Source organism: Corapipo altera, unplaced genomic scaffold, assembly GCF_003945725.1.
Source record: "Corapipo altera isolate COAL_440 unplaced genomic scaffold, ASM394572v1 1, whole genome shotgun sequence".
NCBI classification, from domain to species: domain Eukaryota; kingdom Metazoa; phylum Chordata; class Aves; order Passeriformes; family Pipridae; genus Corapipo; species Corapipo altera.
Genome location: NW_020884873.1, coordinates 16,107,729 through 16,125,541, shown reverse-complemented (window position 1 = coordinate 16,125,541; position 17,813 = coordinate 16,107,729). Strand labels below are relative to the sequence as shown.

At 50.0% G+C, this 17,813-nt stretch overlaps 3 protein-coding genes across 4 annotated transcripts in view; 2 read left to right on the top strand and 1 right to left on the bottom strand.

The window, feature by feature from the left end:
• Positions 1-7,319, top strand: part of SOX10 (SRY-box 10) — a 10,716-nt gene extending 3,397 nt beyond the window's left edge. The window contains exons 3-4 of the mRNA XM_027661178.1: positions 4,176-4,441; positions 4,836-7,319. Coding sequence (XP_027516979.1) covers positions 4,176-4,441; positions 4,836-5,551 — 982 coding nt within the window. The 3' untranslated portion in view covers positions 5,552-7,319. The remainder of the gene's footprint in view (positions 1-4,175; positions 4,442-4,835) is intronic.
• A 3,146-nt stretch (positions 7,320-10,465) lies between these two features.
• Positions 10,466-13,708, bottom strand: POLR2F (RNA polymerase II subunit F). Of its 2 annotated transcripts, XM_027661328.1 has the most exons (6): positions 13,584-13,708; positions 13,400-13,469; positions 13,142-13,272; positions 11,535-11,606; positions 11,155-11,246; positions 10,547-10,655 (listed from the first exon to the last, which is right to left on the bottom strand). In XM_027661328.1, the coding sequence occupies exons 1-5, from the start codon at positions 13,601-13,603 to the stop codon at positions 11,180-11,182; spliced, it is 360 nt and encodes a 119-aa protein (XP_027517129.1). In that variant the 5' UTR covers positions 13,604-13,708; the 3' UTR covers positions 10,547-10,655; positions 11,155-11,179. The 2 variants fall into 2 exon arrangements, with proteins under 2 accessions (XP_027517120.1, XP_027517129.1); XM_027661319.1 differs by lacking the exon at positions 11,155-11,246 and having other exon boundaries at positions 10,466-10,655.
• On the top strand, positions 13,679-17,195 carry CUNH22orf23 (chromosome unknown C22orf23 homolog). Its single transcript, XM_027661266.1, has 6 exons — positions 13,679-13,844; positions 14,086-14,148; positions 14,528-14,704; positions 15,179-15,313; positions 16,457-16,557; positions 16,850-17,195. The coding sequence occupies exons 1-6, from the start codon at positions 13,694-13,696 to the stop codon at positions 16,952-16,954; spliced, it is 732 nt and encodes a 243-aa protein (XP_027517067.1). The 5' UTR covers positions 13,679-13,693; the 3' UTR covers positions 16,955-17,195.
• The last annotated feature ends 618 nt before the right edge of the window (positions 17,196-17,813 follow it).

Genomic DNA, 17,813 nt, shown 5'->3' with positions numbered 1-17,813 from the left:
TGTGTGTGTGTGTGTGTGTGTGTGTGTGTGTGTGTGTGTGTGTGTGTTTGTGTGTATAGAATCCAGCTTTTTTGTTCCAAAAATGTTGATTTCAAGGTATCATTCCTCTACTGCAAAATATTGCCAGATTTTAGAGAAATGGTCTCCTTCCAGACACTGCATTTTCATTGAAAATATAGCAGAGCAGCGCTACTCCACAGGTATGGAATTCAGAATGCAGGGAGACATAGCCACCAAATGTCCGTGCACCCAACTGCCTCCCTGCTCCAAGGGCATGGCTCCCGCTGCTGGCCGCATGGGACTTGGAACAGTAGGACATTGCCACTGGACAATGGTCAAGGTCCTGGTGTTTCTTAGGGCACTGTACAGCCAGGAGAAGTTTGTGTGGTTAGGCCTGGTGTTCTTGTGTGCTGCTGAGTTTGCCACCTGGGTGCTTTGCTGAATGTCTCCCCTCTGAGTGTCCTTAGTGCAGGCTGAGGTCCTCTAAGCTGTGCCAGAGCAGAGTAAGCTGGGTTGTGGGTACAGGCAGTGTCTGGCCTCGGTAGGACCTCATGTGTGTGTCTTTCTGTGAGACTGAAAAGCCACAAAACTCCAGGGAAGGTAGCCCAAAGGCTATAAAGGGTAGTAGCCCGGAGACTTGCCTTCCAGCCATGATATGGTTGGGTCTTCTTCCACTGAGGTTCCCGCTGCCATTATTTACACTGTCCCACATGTATAGCTCCTACACATCAGTACAACTGCAAGCAGCCACGATTTTTTTCTGGATGGCTTGGTCTCAAACTTTTGACAAGGGTCAAAACTTCTGACAGGGCCCTGCAAAGGGTCCTGGCTCACCCCTACATGGTGGCCACCCAAACCCTACAGCCATGGCTTGTAACTCTGGAAAATGTGGGTTACTACTATTCCCATGTGGGCTGCTCTGACCTTATACAGATAAAGGGCATGTAAGGAAGAAAGGCAAATGCAGCTGAGCACAGAGACTGCCTGCAGACCACTGTTAAACTGAGCATGTCCCCAGCAATTGTCACTGAGAGGGGCTGGGAAATCTTGACAGGCAGCTAGCAGGTGGAGCAGTAACCCCAGTGCCATCCCATGTGCCCCTCTGCAAAATGGGATGCAATGGCCTGGGGTTTTTTTTTAAGCCCAGAGTATGCTCCAGCTCAGTGCCACCACCATGTCCCCTATAGGCCCCAGTCCTCATTGGAAAGGATATGCCCTGGTGGCCACACTATGCGCCTGACCCCAAATGTGGTGCTAGGGGGCATTCACCTTCCCAAGTCTGTACCTGCTTAGGGTGTATCATGGGTGCAGACACCAAATGGGAGGTACTAAAACTGAAGGAAATGTTTCTGTGCTGCATAGTCAGGAAATCTCTCCTAGGATGCTTTCCTTCCCCAGTGTGAGACAGGGAGCAGATCTCAAATGGAGGCTGGCTGCTGAAAATGTCAGCATGACTATTAGCCAAAATGCCAGCCAGCACCACCTCTAGGGCAGAAAACAAGAGAGACAAGGGAAGAAGGGGAGGAAGGCTTAATAGGGAGGAGCAAGGGTCCCCAATGAGGGTATCTTTGCATGAGGGTATCAGCACCCAGGGAGTTGGTTCACGTGCACAAAATCTAGGGCTGTGGACGCGTAGGAGAGAGCCTGCCTGGCTGTTTTCTGCTCCCAGCCAGCCCTTGCCTTGCATCAGCCCCAGTGCCCAACCCCATCACCGCACTGACTCATTGCCAGCTGAGTCCCAGCACAGGGTCAGGCCTCTGGCTGAGCCAAGGTGCCTGGTACGCAGAGCGGCGCAATGCCAGGCAGCAGAAGGGGAGGCTGCAAGAGGTGGGCAGAAAGATTTTAGCCCTTCTTTCTCTTCCCAGAGTGCGGCGCTGGATGCTTGCCCCTCTCCCCTCAGCTAGGGGGTGAGCATTTAGTGTCGGGCTCGGATAAGCCCCATGAAGGGCTTTGCTCTGTGATCCATAACTTCTCTGCCCGTGCAAGATTCCTTTGCATTATGGCCTGGGGACCATGAGGGCAGGAGGGGGAGGGCAGGAAGCAAGTGAAATCCAAATCCCCCCAAATCTCCTGGCCTTTGCCTGCTCGCACCAGTTTCACTTTGCTAAAGCCGATTTGAGTTCTGATCCCGACAGGAGGGAGGAGGGAGCAGGCAGCCTTAGAGACCAGAAGGCAAAGATGCAAGGAGTGGACTTACCTCTGTCCTGCTGGTGGCACTGCCCGTGGGCTGCTGTCAAGGGGAGAGGAGATGAGGCACTTGAACATAGCTCACAGGGCAGGGATCTGACTCCTGCATAGCCTCCAGCAGCTCTGGTTCACACCATACACAAGATGAATTTCAAAGGTTGAGCTTTGCAGGTTTTGCCTCTATTCTCCATATCCCGAGTTCTGCAGGGATCGAAGTTTTGCCAAGGCAAGGTCACTCCCAGTCCATGATGTCTACAAGGGTTGGCCCTTGGAGGGCCGTCTGGAGCAGCACAGGCTGAGGGATTAGAGCCCTCCAGGACGTGTGAGTGTGGTATACGGTGGCAGGAGGGAGACAGGAAAGCTGGTGTTGGATTCATGGTGGCTCAATTGCTTTAATCTCCGGGATTAAGGCAGTGGAGGAATGTGGTGTGTGGCCGCGACCTGCTTAGGCCGCCTGGAGTGAACCCAGGTCAGCACCATGATGGGCTCCAGCCCGTGCCACACACCTTCTGGCTGCCAGATGAGGGGATGCACAAGGAGCAGGAGGAAAGAGGGTGCTTAGGAACCAACTCATTACTTGCTGGTCCCCTCTTTGATTGCCCACCCGATTTACCCATGTTTTCCTCAAACCATGCCTCCTCTTCATCTTCAGCTTTTTGGGCCAGTTCAGGCCTCTATATCTTCCTCAGAGCCTACAGCTTAACAGAATTGGTCACATTTTAGTGCAAAGGGCTACAGGGGTGCCAAGGTGCTGCCAAAGTCCCATCCCACGTAGTTATTTTGCTGGGGACATAACATAAATGAAATTTTTTTTTGCTATTTGTGAGCCCTGCTATTCCTTAACAGCTGTGGAGAATTCCCAGTCATGGGAAGACTGGTCACTTCTGAGAGCACTGGTTTTTGGCTGGACGTAGAATGACCTTAAGTCACAAGAATATTTGAGGAGGAAAACCATAAAATGAAATTGAAGTGCTTCTGGCTGAAACGCTGCTGAAGCCTTGAGCTATGAGTTTGATCTCATCTTCAAGTGCTCTGAGCCATCCTTCCTGTGCACTTCACCATTTCTTTGGAGAGCTTATCTTAAACTAGAGCAGCTCATGATCTGGCAGGAATACAGAGAGGGAGCTTACATTTCTGCAGTGCCTTTCATCCAGAGACCAAAGCTCATCTATTTCTACAAGGCTAGCAACATAGCAGCTAAATTTTTCACAACTGCTTGGCCGAGTTCAAGAAAGGCTGGCCCTTTGTGCTTCAGCCGTTTGCATTATCCATGTCTGAGGTGAGCAGGAGCTACAGCAATAGCAGAATACACTGTTTCTACCCCTTCCAAAATTTCTTTGAGTCCCTTCTAGGATATTGCAACATGATTAAAGGCCTAGCGGGCTCCAGACAACAACGTGGATACTGTGGAGCCAACACCAATTGCTGCCATTTTTACTCAGTAGAGTCTCAAACTTGGAGTAGAGCCTATGGAAGAGCAGGAGGTTAACCTGGAACAAACAGAGTCTGGGGAAGAGCAAGAGTCATGGGGAAGGCAACACTACAGGTAGTGATGGTGTGCCACCCTGCCTTTGTCCAAAGGATGATCCCAACTGCCCTTAATTTGTGCAAGGTTTTTGAAAGCAGCTTGTCCAACCTTATTTTACACAGCTGTGAAAGGCTGCGCTTTGCCCTTTGGCAATATAAGAGAGGGTGTTGAACTTACTGAGGTGAGAAGCATCACACGGGTGGGGAAGGGGGACCCAACACTGGTACCAACCAGTGTCGGGGCCTAATGAATAATAATGAGTAGGAGGAAAACATTACTGTCTCCACTGAAACACTCCAAGCTTTTCCTGTTGTTTTGGGAAGTACCCTCAATGGGGCAACACCCTGGCATTTGGATTTACACGCTGTGTACCATAATGTTGTGTATAGGTGTGTTTTTTTCTGACGTATCTGCCCCACTCCTTCCCCTCTTCTCCTCTTTACCACCTCGGTCTCTGCAGGCTGTTGAACGAAAGCGACAAGCGGCCCTTTATCGAAGAGGCAGAGCGGCTGAGGATGCAGCACAAGAAGGACCATCCTGATTACAAGTACCAGCCCCGTCGGCGGAAAAACGGCAAGGCCACACAGGGTGAGGGTGAAGGCCAGGTGGAGGGGGACGCTGGTGGGGCTGCTGCCATCCAGGCCCACTACAAGAACGCCCACCTGGATCACAGGCACCCCGGTGAAGGGTCGCCCATGTCTGACGGTCATCCAGAACACTCCTCAGGTGAGTCCCAGATCTCTGTGAATCTATTGATCTCTTAGCTACAGTCAGCTCAGAGGCTCAAAAAAGACAAGTCATCATGGTGAAAGGCTTAAGCAAGGGGGCTCACACCTTGCACAGAGCTTGACCCAACAAGCTCTGCTGGTGTCAGCAGTACTGGGACGTGCCTGAGTTTTGTAGGCACTTGCATTCTTCTGGTCTCGTTGCACCCTCCCTTTTTTCCACAAGATGACATAAAAAGGTTTGGTTTAGGCTATTTCTTTCTCCCTCCACTGAAGTCTCCAAGCAGACAGCTATTGGCATACTGGGAAGAACAGAGTTATGTATAGAGCCAGGCATAAAGCAGTAACTCACCTCTTCTCTCTCTTTCCTCCTCAAAATGTTCTTCACATTGCAGGTCAGAGCCATGGGCCCCCCACACCACCTACCACTCCTAAAACCGAGCTGCAGGCAGGCAAAGCCGATTCCAAACGGGAAGGGCGTTCCCTTGGGGAAGGGGGAAAGCCACACATTGACTTTGGCAATGTAGACATTGGGGAGATCAGCCATGAAGTGATGTCCAACATGGAGACCTTTGATGTCAATGAATTCGACCAATACCTGCCGCCCAATGGACACGCCGGCCACCCAGGCCATGTCGGGGGCTATGCGGCAGCGGCGGCTGCTGGCTACGGCCTTGGGAGCGCCCTGGCTGCAGCCAGTGGACACTCTGCCTGGATCTCCAAGCAGCATGGAGTCTCCTTGTCCACTGCCACCTCATCAGTGGTGGATTCCAAGGCCCAGGTGAAAACGGAGGGGTCCACCCCTGGAGGTCATTACACTGACCAGCCCTCCACCTCCCAGATAGCTTACACATCCCTGAGTCTGCCCCACTACGGTTCGGCCTTTCCCTCCATCTCCAGGCCACAGTTTGACTACCCGGACCACCAGCCCTCGGGACCCTACTACAGCCATTCCACCCAAGCCTCTGGCCTTTACTCTGCCTTCTCCTATATGGGACCTTCTCAACGTCCCCTTTACACTGCCATCTCTGACCCTGCACCCTCTGTGCCACAGTCTCATAGCCCCACACATTGGGAACAGCCTGTGTACACGACTCTCTCCAGACCATAGGGAATGGGAAACGGTGACTGAAGCAGCGATGGAAAGGCTCCGAAGAATCAGCACAGGCAGAAGAGCCTCTGAACTCCAAGGTCACTCAGTGCCCATCCAGTCACCAGAATGCACTGAGTATACTGAAGTGCCTTTCTTGACCCCAGCTATCATTGGCACACCCACCTTGAGGAAGGTTTATCGTCCTTTTGCCCTTTATCACTTTCATGCAGGCCACACGACTGGCTTGCTGTACCTTATTGGCCTTCTAGATGAGGAGGATTCTAGACATGGAGTGACTGGTCTGTGGTGGGTTTTGTGTGCACCCTGGACTGTACAACGAGAGAGACTGTCCTTTCCTTCCCCTCCCCAGATTGCTCCAGGGAGTTAGCAAGTGTTTCCAATAGGCTACAATGGCAAACACTTTGTCACCTACTGCAGGTGAAGGGTGGTTGCTCAGCCTTGGTGGATGTGTCAGAGGAGCAGTAGGGAGGATGGCATGGACGGCTTCCTTGCAATCAGCATCGTGCAGCAGTCCTGCCTAAGGTTCACACGTGCATGAATCTTGAACCACTTGGAAGACCAACCTACACCTGCTTACCTGCTGATTTCCACAGCTGCACCCTAGCTTTTCTCCCCACTTCCTCTCTCCATCCTGTCTCTGTTTAATCTTACACTTTTTCCAGCATGGGGATTTTAAGCCTTGCCTGAACAGTGCATGAGACTTGGGAACAGCGTTGTCAGTCTAAGTGTAACTCATATTACAGCCTGTGTGCACATGTGTGTTCATGAATGGAGGTGGACGAGAGGTGGGGAAGGACCAGTGAATCACTACGGTGTTGTGGGTGAATCCTCTTTTCTTAAAATTACTCTCTGTATCATTCATTTATGTCAGGCATTTCTGGCCTCTCAGTCTTTTCTAATCTCTTCAGAATCCCAAACAACCTCTAAGCAAACTTGGTCCTTGCTCTTCCATGTTTGACTGTGCCTTCCTGAAATGAAGAGGCACCAAGAAAGCTACTATGCACTTGTCAACACCCTGAGGTGATTCCAGTACTGTTTGAACCCCCACTCCAAACCCAGGCTGATGGGGTCTGTGTCCTCACTCATTTGTTCATCATGTCTCCCAGTCAGTCAACACCTCCCTCCCATCTACACTGAGGATGGAAAGATACTCCTGTGGCTTTAAGCAAGGTAGATACAGACCCAATCTTGGATGGGTGTAAAGAAAAAAAGCCTATTTAGGTGCAAAGGAATCTATTTTCCCCTTTGGGTTTCAAACTCAAAGCAACCAGCTCTCCCAGTCAGACTAATCTCCTTTTTCAGTCCAACACCTGAGGACAGTCTGCTTGCTTCTCCTTTGTCACCTTCAGGACTGGGGTGGTTTGTCATGCCAGGGAGTGAACTGGCACAAAACTCGCTGCAGGAAAAGATGACTCCTGCCAATTGATCACAGAGACATTTGTGGGACCGTCCAGTGCATATTCCAGTCTAGAAAAAGACTCTAACCAAACGTGGACTGTGATGGGCACTGCTGTATCCCTCTGCTGATATGACTGTCAGATGCCTCTCCTGCCTCCCTTAGCTACAGATGACTTATCCTTGTGGTGTCTGAAAAGATCACGTAGAATGTTTGCTCCTTGTACGCATGTAACCTCTTCCAGCCCTGTCCCCTTATTTATGCAAGTAGCACCTTCCTCCCTCACCTCCCTTTCCTCAGTCTCTATGATGTCCTAGCACCATTAACTCTGCATTAAACATATGGAATAATAAACTTAAAAGTTTCATTTTCACATGTCTGGGTTTTTTTGACGTCTTCTCTGCAAGTCTCTGTTTTTTCCCCCAGTAAATGTATGATGGGTCACATCACCACCATAAGGATCCTGTGCACAGCCTTCCTCTGCCTCTCAGGAAAAGGACACAGGCAGAACTCTGACTGGCTGACCAGACTCTTTCATGGAGGTGAAGCTCATCTTCTGCTCACACCCCAGCTCCAGTCATTGATTCCATAAGAAGTGCACTAACACTGATTTCTGTTCTTCAGCTGAAATACAGCACACGCAATAAGGAGCACTATTTTGCATGTGCTTCACCCAAAAATTTCTTAGTGTAATTGTTAATGCTCCCTAGGATAGAAGTGTGGGATTTCTCATTTTCCTCATCACCAGGTAGCAGGTAACATACCTTCAAAAAAAGAACTTCCATGCATACACAAACTTTTGTATTTTGGAAGCAACCTTTAGTTTCTCTGTAGAAACTCAACCCCCCAGCCTCTTGCCTTTCACAAGCAAAAACCTAAATACAAACACTCACACACACAGAGTATATTCCAGATTAGATGTATACACCTTCTTACTTGTTGAAGACATTCTGGGTATCGTCAGATCTGAGAGGGTATCTGAAGTTTCTGGAAAGAAAATGTGTAGCAGGTATCACTGGGCTTCAGAACATCTCTTGAGGCTAACAGCAGGAAGGTAGGAGCCCAATTAACAGAGACTCCACAACAATTACAGGTTGATTCCAAAGGGTTTCAATGCTGATGCACGTGAGCAAATACAGTGAGTTTGTGTTCACTAAACACTTTAGGGGTGAGTAGAGTGAGCAGAACATCTGGGAACTGTAGAACACATTCAAAACTTTTTAAAAAGCACAGCACTATTTGGATGAAGTTCCGTATAGGGTCAAGAGCATCCATAGCAGAATGGCTTAATGGATCTAATAACAGTGATGCCAGCTAAAAGAGGTCTATGCAAAATAGGACTGACCATTTATGGAGAGGAGAAATCTCTACCCCAAATTACAGGCTTTAGGAAGAGCCCAGGAAGGAACTACTGCATTGCTAATCAGGTCAGGAGTGTGTGTGGGGAAGAAGGGAAGCCATGATGGAGTTAGGGGTATGAGAGCTGATCACAGGGATGTGAGAGAGAAGTCACATGGCATGGATGAACAGAAGAGTGGAAAAGAAAGTTCGTAACTACACCTAAGTACCCTTCTCCAGCTCCTCATAAAGCAAATTAAGAAAGCAAGTAGGCTCTGCCTCGACCATTCTCCAGTGGAAAGAAATGCTTCCTCTCATGTAGGAGGATCCTCACAACTAAGACAGGACTGAGAATGCCACTGGTAACAGAGGGGTTAATCACTCGTCTTGCAGCCTAGCAGGAGCTGGCCCGGCATCCTTCCCTGTCCCTTTAATCGTATCTGATACAGATGCAAGGCTGGGGAGGGGAGGCGGGTAGGGAACAAAGAAGCCATTTAAAAAAAAAATCAAAAAAAAGGACAAGAAAACGACCCTGCGCTCCATGGCAGACGCCAAAATGATTGCACAAAGGCACCATTTCAGGGTTGAAATTTCACCGCACCAACGTGATTAAAGGATTCCATGGAGGGTGGGGGGAGAGGGCTGAAGGCAACAGTGCTGCAAATTAACCTTTTCTTGGTAAGGATGGCCTGGACTAGGAAGCATTTGTGTTCCTCACAGTCAATCCCCTTCCCACACCTGCAAGCACCTCCACATCCCCTTTGACCTGTCAATTTTGCCCGGGACCCATTCAATTCTTGCATTATTGCCTTGAAAACCAACCCCTCCTGTGCACATCAACAGAAGATGCTCAGACTGGTGCTTTTACAGGGAGCAGTAAGAGAATGACATTCACGGTTGGTTATATGAGCAGAGTTCCCAGGCAAGTGGGTATAAACTCCCTTTGGGACATGGATGCTCATGCGCAGGCACTGACCATATGCAGCATGGAGAATGAACACTTTATATCTACAAGCACAAGCTTTAACACAAATTAGTTGGAAATACTCTTTCTAGGCCAGTGTAGAAAAAAAAAAATTAATATAAGGCAGAAACCATAGGTGAGGTGCACCTTCCCCCTTCTTCCCTTTAAAAATAAAACCTGAAAATTCAGAGAGCACTTCTTAGTAAGATAATTAAGAAAGACTTCATGTGTTCTGCCCAAGAGCTCAGATCTTCCTCATGTAGAACAAGAATTTTGATGCACACAGAACAAAAAATGAAAAGCAGGTAGCTGTTGGCTGGAAGCCCTTGCAGATTGTAAGGCATCCACCCAAATCTTGACTCGAGCATGTTACCTCCCTGCACATCAGAGGTAAGAGTGCAGGTACCTAAAGGGGCCAAATGACTGATCTTTCATCACGCTACAGATTAAAGGAACTTCAGGATTTGACTACTGTTGTGCCACTGTAAGAACCACCAGGGTATGCACAAGTGAGATGGCTGGAGAGCACCCACCCCTCCAGACCACCAGTTCCACCGCGTGTCAGAGAACGGCTGCACAAGGAGCGAGCGAAACAACCACCTACAACTGCGAAGCTGGTGGGGCTGCAAGTGGCGACTGCGCTTCCGGCTGGGGCAGTGCCACTGAAAGGGGATCCCCTCTTCTGATAAGCAGTGGGAGCAGAGAAACAATAGGTGATTTGATGAGAGTGCTCTACGATACTCCTGAGAAGCCCCACAGTCAGCACCGGCCAAAGAGGAAATTGGGAGTTTCCACAGCAACCTGCTCAGGGCACAAAGGCCCAACTGTCTAGGGAGAAGCAATGAAGGTGTCTCAGCACTCTCATTTTAAGAAGGAAAAGCGGTGGAAGGCTGGAGTCTTTCTGAAGTCAGTGTACCTGCAAGATCATTTCTGTACAGCAGGAGTTTAATTGTATATCAGTCCTATAACCAGGGAGGAGCAGTGCTGGAGGAGGAGGAAGTAGTTACTGCAGACTTTAACCTAGCTAAAAGATAAGGGGGAAGAAAAGCTGCAAAAAAAGCACTGCACTTGGGTCCCTAATTTTACTAATACAGCCCATGACACAGAGAGAAAGAGTAATAGCCAAGTTGTTACACAGAAAGTCATCTCTGGGGCATGTAGGTCTGAGATGAAAGAGGAAGTGGGAGGGGAAAAAAACCCAAACACATTTAACTTAAAATGGGGAGATTTAAAATTTATTTACATAAATACTAAACAAAATTAGAAACATTCCTGAAAAAGAAAAAAAACCAAACTGGTGGCTGGAGTCTGATCAGTCTGTGATAATTAACTCATCCACACCCCAGTCTTCATAGCTCCCATCTGGCAGGTAACGACGGATGATTATGGGGATCTTGCGTGCTCTGCAGGGAAGACAGAGAGATGAACAGAAATATCAGAGCCTTCACTGTATCACTTTATCAGGCAATGGGAACTCAGGTGCTTGGTGGCTTCAATAAGCTCATCATACTTAACTGAGGGCTGTGTAGCACCAGTGATTTGATATGAGACAGTGAAGTCCCAACAACCTTTTGTCTTTTGTAGGTGCAAAGCACTGAGCGCCCTTAGGCTACGAACACTGAAGACCCATAGGTCAGAACTCTGTTGCTAGTGCAGGAATTGAGCCCTGTGATCTGAATCCACTAGGAGACAACATCAAGCATCTAACACTGATATAGGGGGAGAGGCAAACTGTGGGACAGCAGGGAGCTCTGCTGTGGAAAGGTGGGCCTGCAAATGGTCATCCAAAAGCTGCCTCTGCTACAGTCAGAAAGGATTTATTTACCTTTCTGTAAGCAGGGGCCAAGCACAATAAGCCAAGCACGCAAGGGTGCAGGAAACACACATTCTCACCAGACTGACCCTTATTTTAATTTTTGCCAGGACTTCATTTGAACACAAGTCTGTTCAGATGGCTGCTTTGAAACAATTCCATTTGGAGAATTAAACTGAGTCCAGAAAGATGAGGACCTTGAGTTCGCATCACAGAAATAAAACATTGGGACTGTGAAGTAGAAGAGGTCCAGAGCACTCCTAATCATCAGTATTTGCACAAGCAACTAGGATGGAAGAGAGCAGCTGTGGAGAAGCTCCAAGGTGAAAAAAGGGGAAGGCAACTATAGAGCTCACTGTTACTGAAGGAAGACAAATTCGTCTTGGAATAAATTGCTAAACGCTGGGATGAGGAGAGGATTGCTGGCTTTATGGGAATCAATACACCCAACACCAAATCTGTGACTTACTTGAGTTCTTTCATGGCAATCAGCAAGGGGTCTGTCTCTCCTTCCAGCTCAACCATCACAGGGGCACACATCCTGAGAAGAACATCAACAACCACTTAAGTAAACACACAGAAGAAAAAAAGGGACAGCTCAACATCTATCTGCCTCTGTCACCTGTACAATGGCCAATAAAGGGTGCGACCAGCAAAACTGATTTTCTCTGTTACACACTTCAAGAAGAAAATTCTCCCAGCTGGCTACAGAAAGAACTTTTTACTTGAATGTTCTTCTTGTCCCATCCCTCAGCCTCTGCTGACCAGCTCATGCTCAAGGACTGGTCAAACCCACACTCCTCTCATCTCCCTCTACTGTGCTTAAACATGAGGAAAAGAGCAGTTCTACAATTAACCCAATGGAAAGGGTGGAACTGCTGTATATTGAGCATGCCTCCTGCAACTCCAGCACATCTCTTATGTTCTGACTTGCTCACAGCTTCCAGGCTTTTATCAGGGGAAGAGAGGGGCTGGATTTACAACATACTTTACCTCTAGGAAGCAAAAAATTATGCATTTTGCAATGGATTGTGATGACATCCATCTACTGGGAAATGGCAGCAGAGAAACCTCACATTATATGTGGGTGAGGCCACGGGGGCTGCTCGCCTGGGTTCAACACCACAGGCAGAAGATGCAGGTGAAGCAGAACCAAGTGGCAGAGTGCTGTGGATTAAAGGCCTGGCATGGGCCCATCTCATCTCCCCCCATCTTTCTGCCCTTCTGCCAATTGAAAGAAGTGCACAAAACAGGTTCACAGAGCAGAGGCTGTGCAGAGAACAGCCTGGAAAAGTTGTAAGGAAAGATCTGATCACTACCTGCAAGCTTCTAAACAATACAGAACAGAGGCTTAATTTCAAGGGTGGATATAACCAAGATGGAATTTAAAAACTTGTCACTGCCTACGAATCTAATTCAAAATGCAGTTTTTCCAAAAGCACAAAACTTTTTGATATTTATTATTATAACAAATTTAAATAAGAAAACTGATTCAGTTGAGAGCAGCAAGCCTTGACAGCACTTAAAACAGGTTCTAAATGTTATTACCTATTATGAGTGAAACCTTATTATTGCACATACTTTAAAAAACTTACAGCTCGCCACAACAGAACTGCACTTAAAGTGAATTTCAGGTTGGGTTTCTCCTGTCCCAATTCCTACAACCCTGTGGTATCAACTGAACACATTTCGGAGCATCCTGCTCTTCAGGCTTTTACATAACAGTTATGAGCTTTCCAGTCCACATTGGCTCTCTTAGGAAAGATAGAATCCAGAATTGGCACGTCCCATTCTGTATTAATTTTTGCCTGTGACCTAGGAAAATTCACTGGGGCTAATAAATGGTCCCCTTCTCTAGGCACAAGTAGCACAGTCTCAGCCAAAGAGAGACACAGAGACTTCAGGTGCAACTAAGAGCTCCACGGTTCTGGGCATTGGTGTTGACCAAGAGGATGACATGCAAGCTCAGCAGCCATGCAAAGGATCCAGGAGTTTTTAAGGAAAGAGGAAAGCACGTTTCAGTGCAAAGGGACGCGCAGCTGTGGCGGCGGTGGGGACACAGCGGGCAGTACTCACGCTATCTGGAGGGCACGGGTGCCCAGGACTCTGGCTCGCTCGTACTTGGTCATGTAGGGTGTTGTAATCCGCTTCTGGTTCGCCTGCTGTCGCTCTCCCGAGGGCAGGATTTCCACGTTCTCCTGTCCTTCCTGGTAGAAAGCAGATCGGCACCGCAGCTCAGCTGCGCCCGCCGCCGAGGCCCTGAGGTACCGGGAGGGCCCCCGAGGCCTCCCCAGCTCCGGCCCAGCGGGACCGGCAGAGCCGCGGGGCACTCACCTCCTCCGCGTTCTCCAGGTCCTCCAGGCCCTCATCCTCCTCCACATCGTCGAAGTCGTCCCCATCAAAGCTGCGGGGGAGACACGAACGTCACACGCGGGGCCGCCGCCTTCCCCCGACCGGCCCTGAGGCGCGACACGCCACTGCCGCCCCCCCTCCGTGCCCCCGGCCGCCCCGCTCTCACTTGTCCTCGTTGTCAGACATGTTGCCCGCCCCGCGGAACTGGGAGGCACTTCCAGGAGCCAATTCCGGGCGCTGTCGTGACGCTGCCGGAACCCATCCGGTGCCGTTGCCATGGCGACCGCCCCCGTGTCCTGTCCGCCAGCCCGGTCGCGCCGCTCGCTGCCCGTCGCGATGGAGGCGCTGGGGACTCCGGGCCGCGGCGGGGGCTCGAGGCCGGGCAGGTCGGCCCAGTACAGCCCGGGCACCCGGGAGCTGCTGAGAGGTAACGGCGGAGCGGGGCCCCCCCGTGCCCCCGTGCTCCGGCCCGCCGTGCCTCGCCCGAAGGAGAGCGTCCCACCGCGGTCCGGGAAAGGGGCGGGCCCGTCGCTGATGTCGCCACCCCGGCTGGAGTCTCCTAAACCTGCATGTTCCCCATTGGGTTCGGGTCGTGACGGGGGGTGGCCCCGGGGCGGGTTCCCCAGCCCGGCCCCGCTGCCTCTTCACCCACACGTCGTGTTTTTCAGCGATGATGGAGGAGCTGAAGCTGACACATTCCCAGAGGCGATACCTGATGGACTGTGTGAAACGTGAGTGAGACGCCCGGGCTCTCCCGACCGCTGCTGTGCTGTTGGTGAAGAGCTTTTGCCGCTCACCTTGAGACTGAGGCGTTCATCCGCAGCCTGCTTGGATGAGCAAGTGCTTTAAAACAGCAGCACGGCAGCTGCTGACGCGCTGGGATGTGAGGGGTGAGGTGTCCCTAAGGGTCATCCAGGAAACAAGGCACAACATGGTGACTTGAACCACAGTCTGTCTCCTACGAACAACCAGGGTGAGGCATCTGTGGCATCTGGAGTCTTTGCTTGTGATGCTACAGTAGGTCAACAGGCAGGTCTTCTGCTGGCACTAGGCCAGGATCCTTGTGGTCCCCTCTGTGTCGCTTACTGTTATTTTTGGGTTGTTCCCCAGGAGGAAATGCCCTGCCCCTCCAGTGGCCCTCCACATCCAGCAAACAGCCAGTGCCTGCTTCCTCCCCACCAGCCTGTCGGCCAACCAGGCTTCCAGCTAGACCACATCTCCGACCTGCCAAGGTGTGCCAGGCAGGAGATGCCTACACTCGAGAGAAGTTCAAGCCACAGCCCACACGTAAGTTGGCAAACATTGCTGATAAATACACAGTGACCCCTGGACCCTCTCTTCCCCTTCTGTCCATCCCCTGCCTGCAGTCTCGGTAGTGGCAGGGTGTATCTGAATTGCTCCATGTCCTCATGCTTCTGGTCTTTAGAGACACTTTAGAAATGGATCTCTGACGGAACATCTACTTTAAGTGCTTGCTGACTTCTGCCCCCCCAGCTTGGGGTGGGGACAGGCAATAGGGACCTGCACAGTCCTTGAGTAAGAAGGAAGTACTATGTGACTTTCTAGCACATAAATGTGAATCAAACCTCTGATGTTGGTCTGATTGGCTCTGTCCACCTGTGTGGTGCTTGCACAGTTCAGTCCTGGGATGGACTGATGTTAATGTAACACCTCTGTCACCGTTAGCAGGGGAGTGGTGTGGCCAGGCTCCTCCCCGAGGAGACAGGCTGATAATAAATTCCTTTCCCTTGGCATTCACAGGAGATTTGGAAAAGGAGAAGCAAAGACTTCAAAACATCTTAGCGACAGGGAAGGAGGAGGTGGAGGATGAGGTGGAACGGGTGCTGGTTCAGACAAAGGAAGAGGAGATACCTGAGCCTGACCGGTTTGAAGAATGTACGTCTTTACATCCCCTGGAGGGAGGCAGGCAGAAAGCCTCGGAAGCCAGTTCCCTCCCAGGGCTGGGGTGGCAGGCTGTGTTGCCAGTAACCTGGAGCCCATTGCAGAAGGAGGCACAAAGCCCAGTTTCCAAGAGAAAGGCCTTGCTGCTGTGCTGCTGTGATCCAGCCATCCTTGCAGAGCTTATACTGCTGGTAGATTAAAGCTCCCTGGACTGCCTGCATAAAATGAACTCTGCCAGCAGGGGAATACCTTAAGGATGTGCAGGGTGACCAGGGCAGCAAGCCCAGATACTGTGTGTCTTTCCCCAGCGAGCATAACTCAACACAGATTATGTCATTTTCCAGCCTGACTATGGTTTGGGCTGTTTCACTCCAGGATCATAGCAGTTACACTAGCAAAGCTTAAATGCTGAGCAAAATTTTAAGTAGTGGAAAACTTTGGCCTGCAGAGTATGCTGGGATAGCAGAACCCTGCCTAATACCTCTCTGTGCTTGAATCTTCAATGTATGTATACGCCCCAGCCAGCCCTCCGCTAGCCAGGACAGCGTAAAGATGGGCAATACCAGAGTAACGTGTACAGAAGGGGTGCTTTGGTCCCTGCTGCAGGGAGCCAGTGCAGCTGGTGTCACACATGCTTGGTACCCTCCAAAACTTGTCACAAGCTGAGTGTTATCCTTTGCACATCTTTGACAGGATTTGGACCAGCTGGCTGCAGGTCTGTGCTGCAAAGCAGCAGCTAATGTTCCCTGCCTGGTCCTGGGAGCAGAGATGGTTGAGATAACTGGGTGATGCGTGTCAACTAATGAACCTCAACAGCAGGTTCTTTCTCCATCCACAGACTGGCTAAATTGCCCACAAGCAACAGAGAATTGTCTGTACAAAGAAAACCAGAAACCTACCATTCCTGGAAGTTGGGGAGGAGGAAGAAGTTGGGCAGAGGGGACATTTCCCATTGTGGAAGGGACTACTGGGGTATTGTGAAGACGTGCAAAATGAGTGTTAAGAACATCACCCTGCCTCTGGTGGGACTGCTGTTCAAATCGAGCTAGGAAATTGGGGGTTCAGAACTAGACAGAAACATGTTTTCTTGCCTTTTGGCTGTATCCTGTTTCCACAGTTCTTTCTCTTATCCATTAGTGGTGAATGAAATTCAGGACAGGAGGGAATTCCTGGCACAGATGGAAGCTCTAGGACAGGACAAGGAGTATAAAGGCATTGTCCTTGCTGAAATCTCACAGGTACGCAAGGGTCTTGTCTGTACAGTAAGTGGAGGGAATGCCTCGTGTCAGAGACCATAAAGCAGAGACCTCTGGTATCTGAGCAGGGAAGGGGACAGAGAGCTGTTTCCCTTCATGGTACAGTTCAGGCGTGAATTTGGGGAATGGTGGGTAGAGGTTTTTAGCCTTTCTTTTCATCTCTGCATGTAACTCAATCAGGGAAATTGAACTTTTGTTCTTGAGATTGGCAAAATAAGAAAAAAAAAGCTGATGGCTTTCTCCCTGCTCAGCCCTTTCCCTTTGTACTTTGCAGAAAATGCATGAGATGGAGATCATTGACAAGAAGAGAAGCGAGGAAATTAGAAAGATGATGACAAAAGACTTCCCTGGTGGGAACAAATCTGATCTCCATGACTAGGCCAAGGACAAAACACGAGTGCAGTTTGTTCCCTCCCACCTTTTCTTCCCAGACTCTTGGCATCGGAGTCTTAAGGACTGGTCTTTTCCCAAAGAGGGGGCAGCACCATCTGTTGCCCAGCGGGCAGGACCAATTTGTTACATAAACAGCAACAGAAGTTGTTGTAAAATCCTACCCACACACCGGATCCCCTCTTGCTCAACAATATTAAAGACATGGAAACACATGGCAACCAAAACATGACAAAGCAGAGCCTCCTTTGCCTATGCAATGCCTCAGTACAGCAATCCACCCATAGAAATGTCACTCCTTCCCATCTACCCAGAGGTGGAGGTTTCTCATGACAGCATGATGCTAACACACACACTGCCACCCACACCTGCAGCCCAATCGCTCCTGTCCCTCCCGACTCAGGGAACAATTCAGGGAATGGCTCTGCTGGCAGAAGGCAGGGAGGAGGATGCAGCTGCGTGGCCTTGTGCAAGCATGAGCCCCCCCGACATTGCTGCAGGTCAGTGTGACTGTGCATCAGCAAAGCTCTGGCAGCAGCTGAGCTGGGCAGTCACTCAGGAACACAGCTGTGCCGAGCTGGGAGAGGGGATTTCAGACCAGCGCCTGCTGCTCTTGGCTGTGGTTTTTTGGTTCCTGAAAGCACGGTATGCAGAATAGCCATCAGCTTCCCACAGAGCCTGGAAATGGCTGTTTGCTTACCTCAGACATAGCCACATCTTTGTACTCCACCAGGCTGAAGCATGATGCTTTGCTTTTCCTGTGCAAATCCCAGCATAAAGTCCAGTTTCCGATTTCCTTAAGAACCCATCCTCTGCTTCTAAGCAATACTCTTGTCAGCCACCACCAA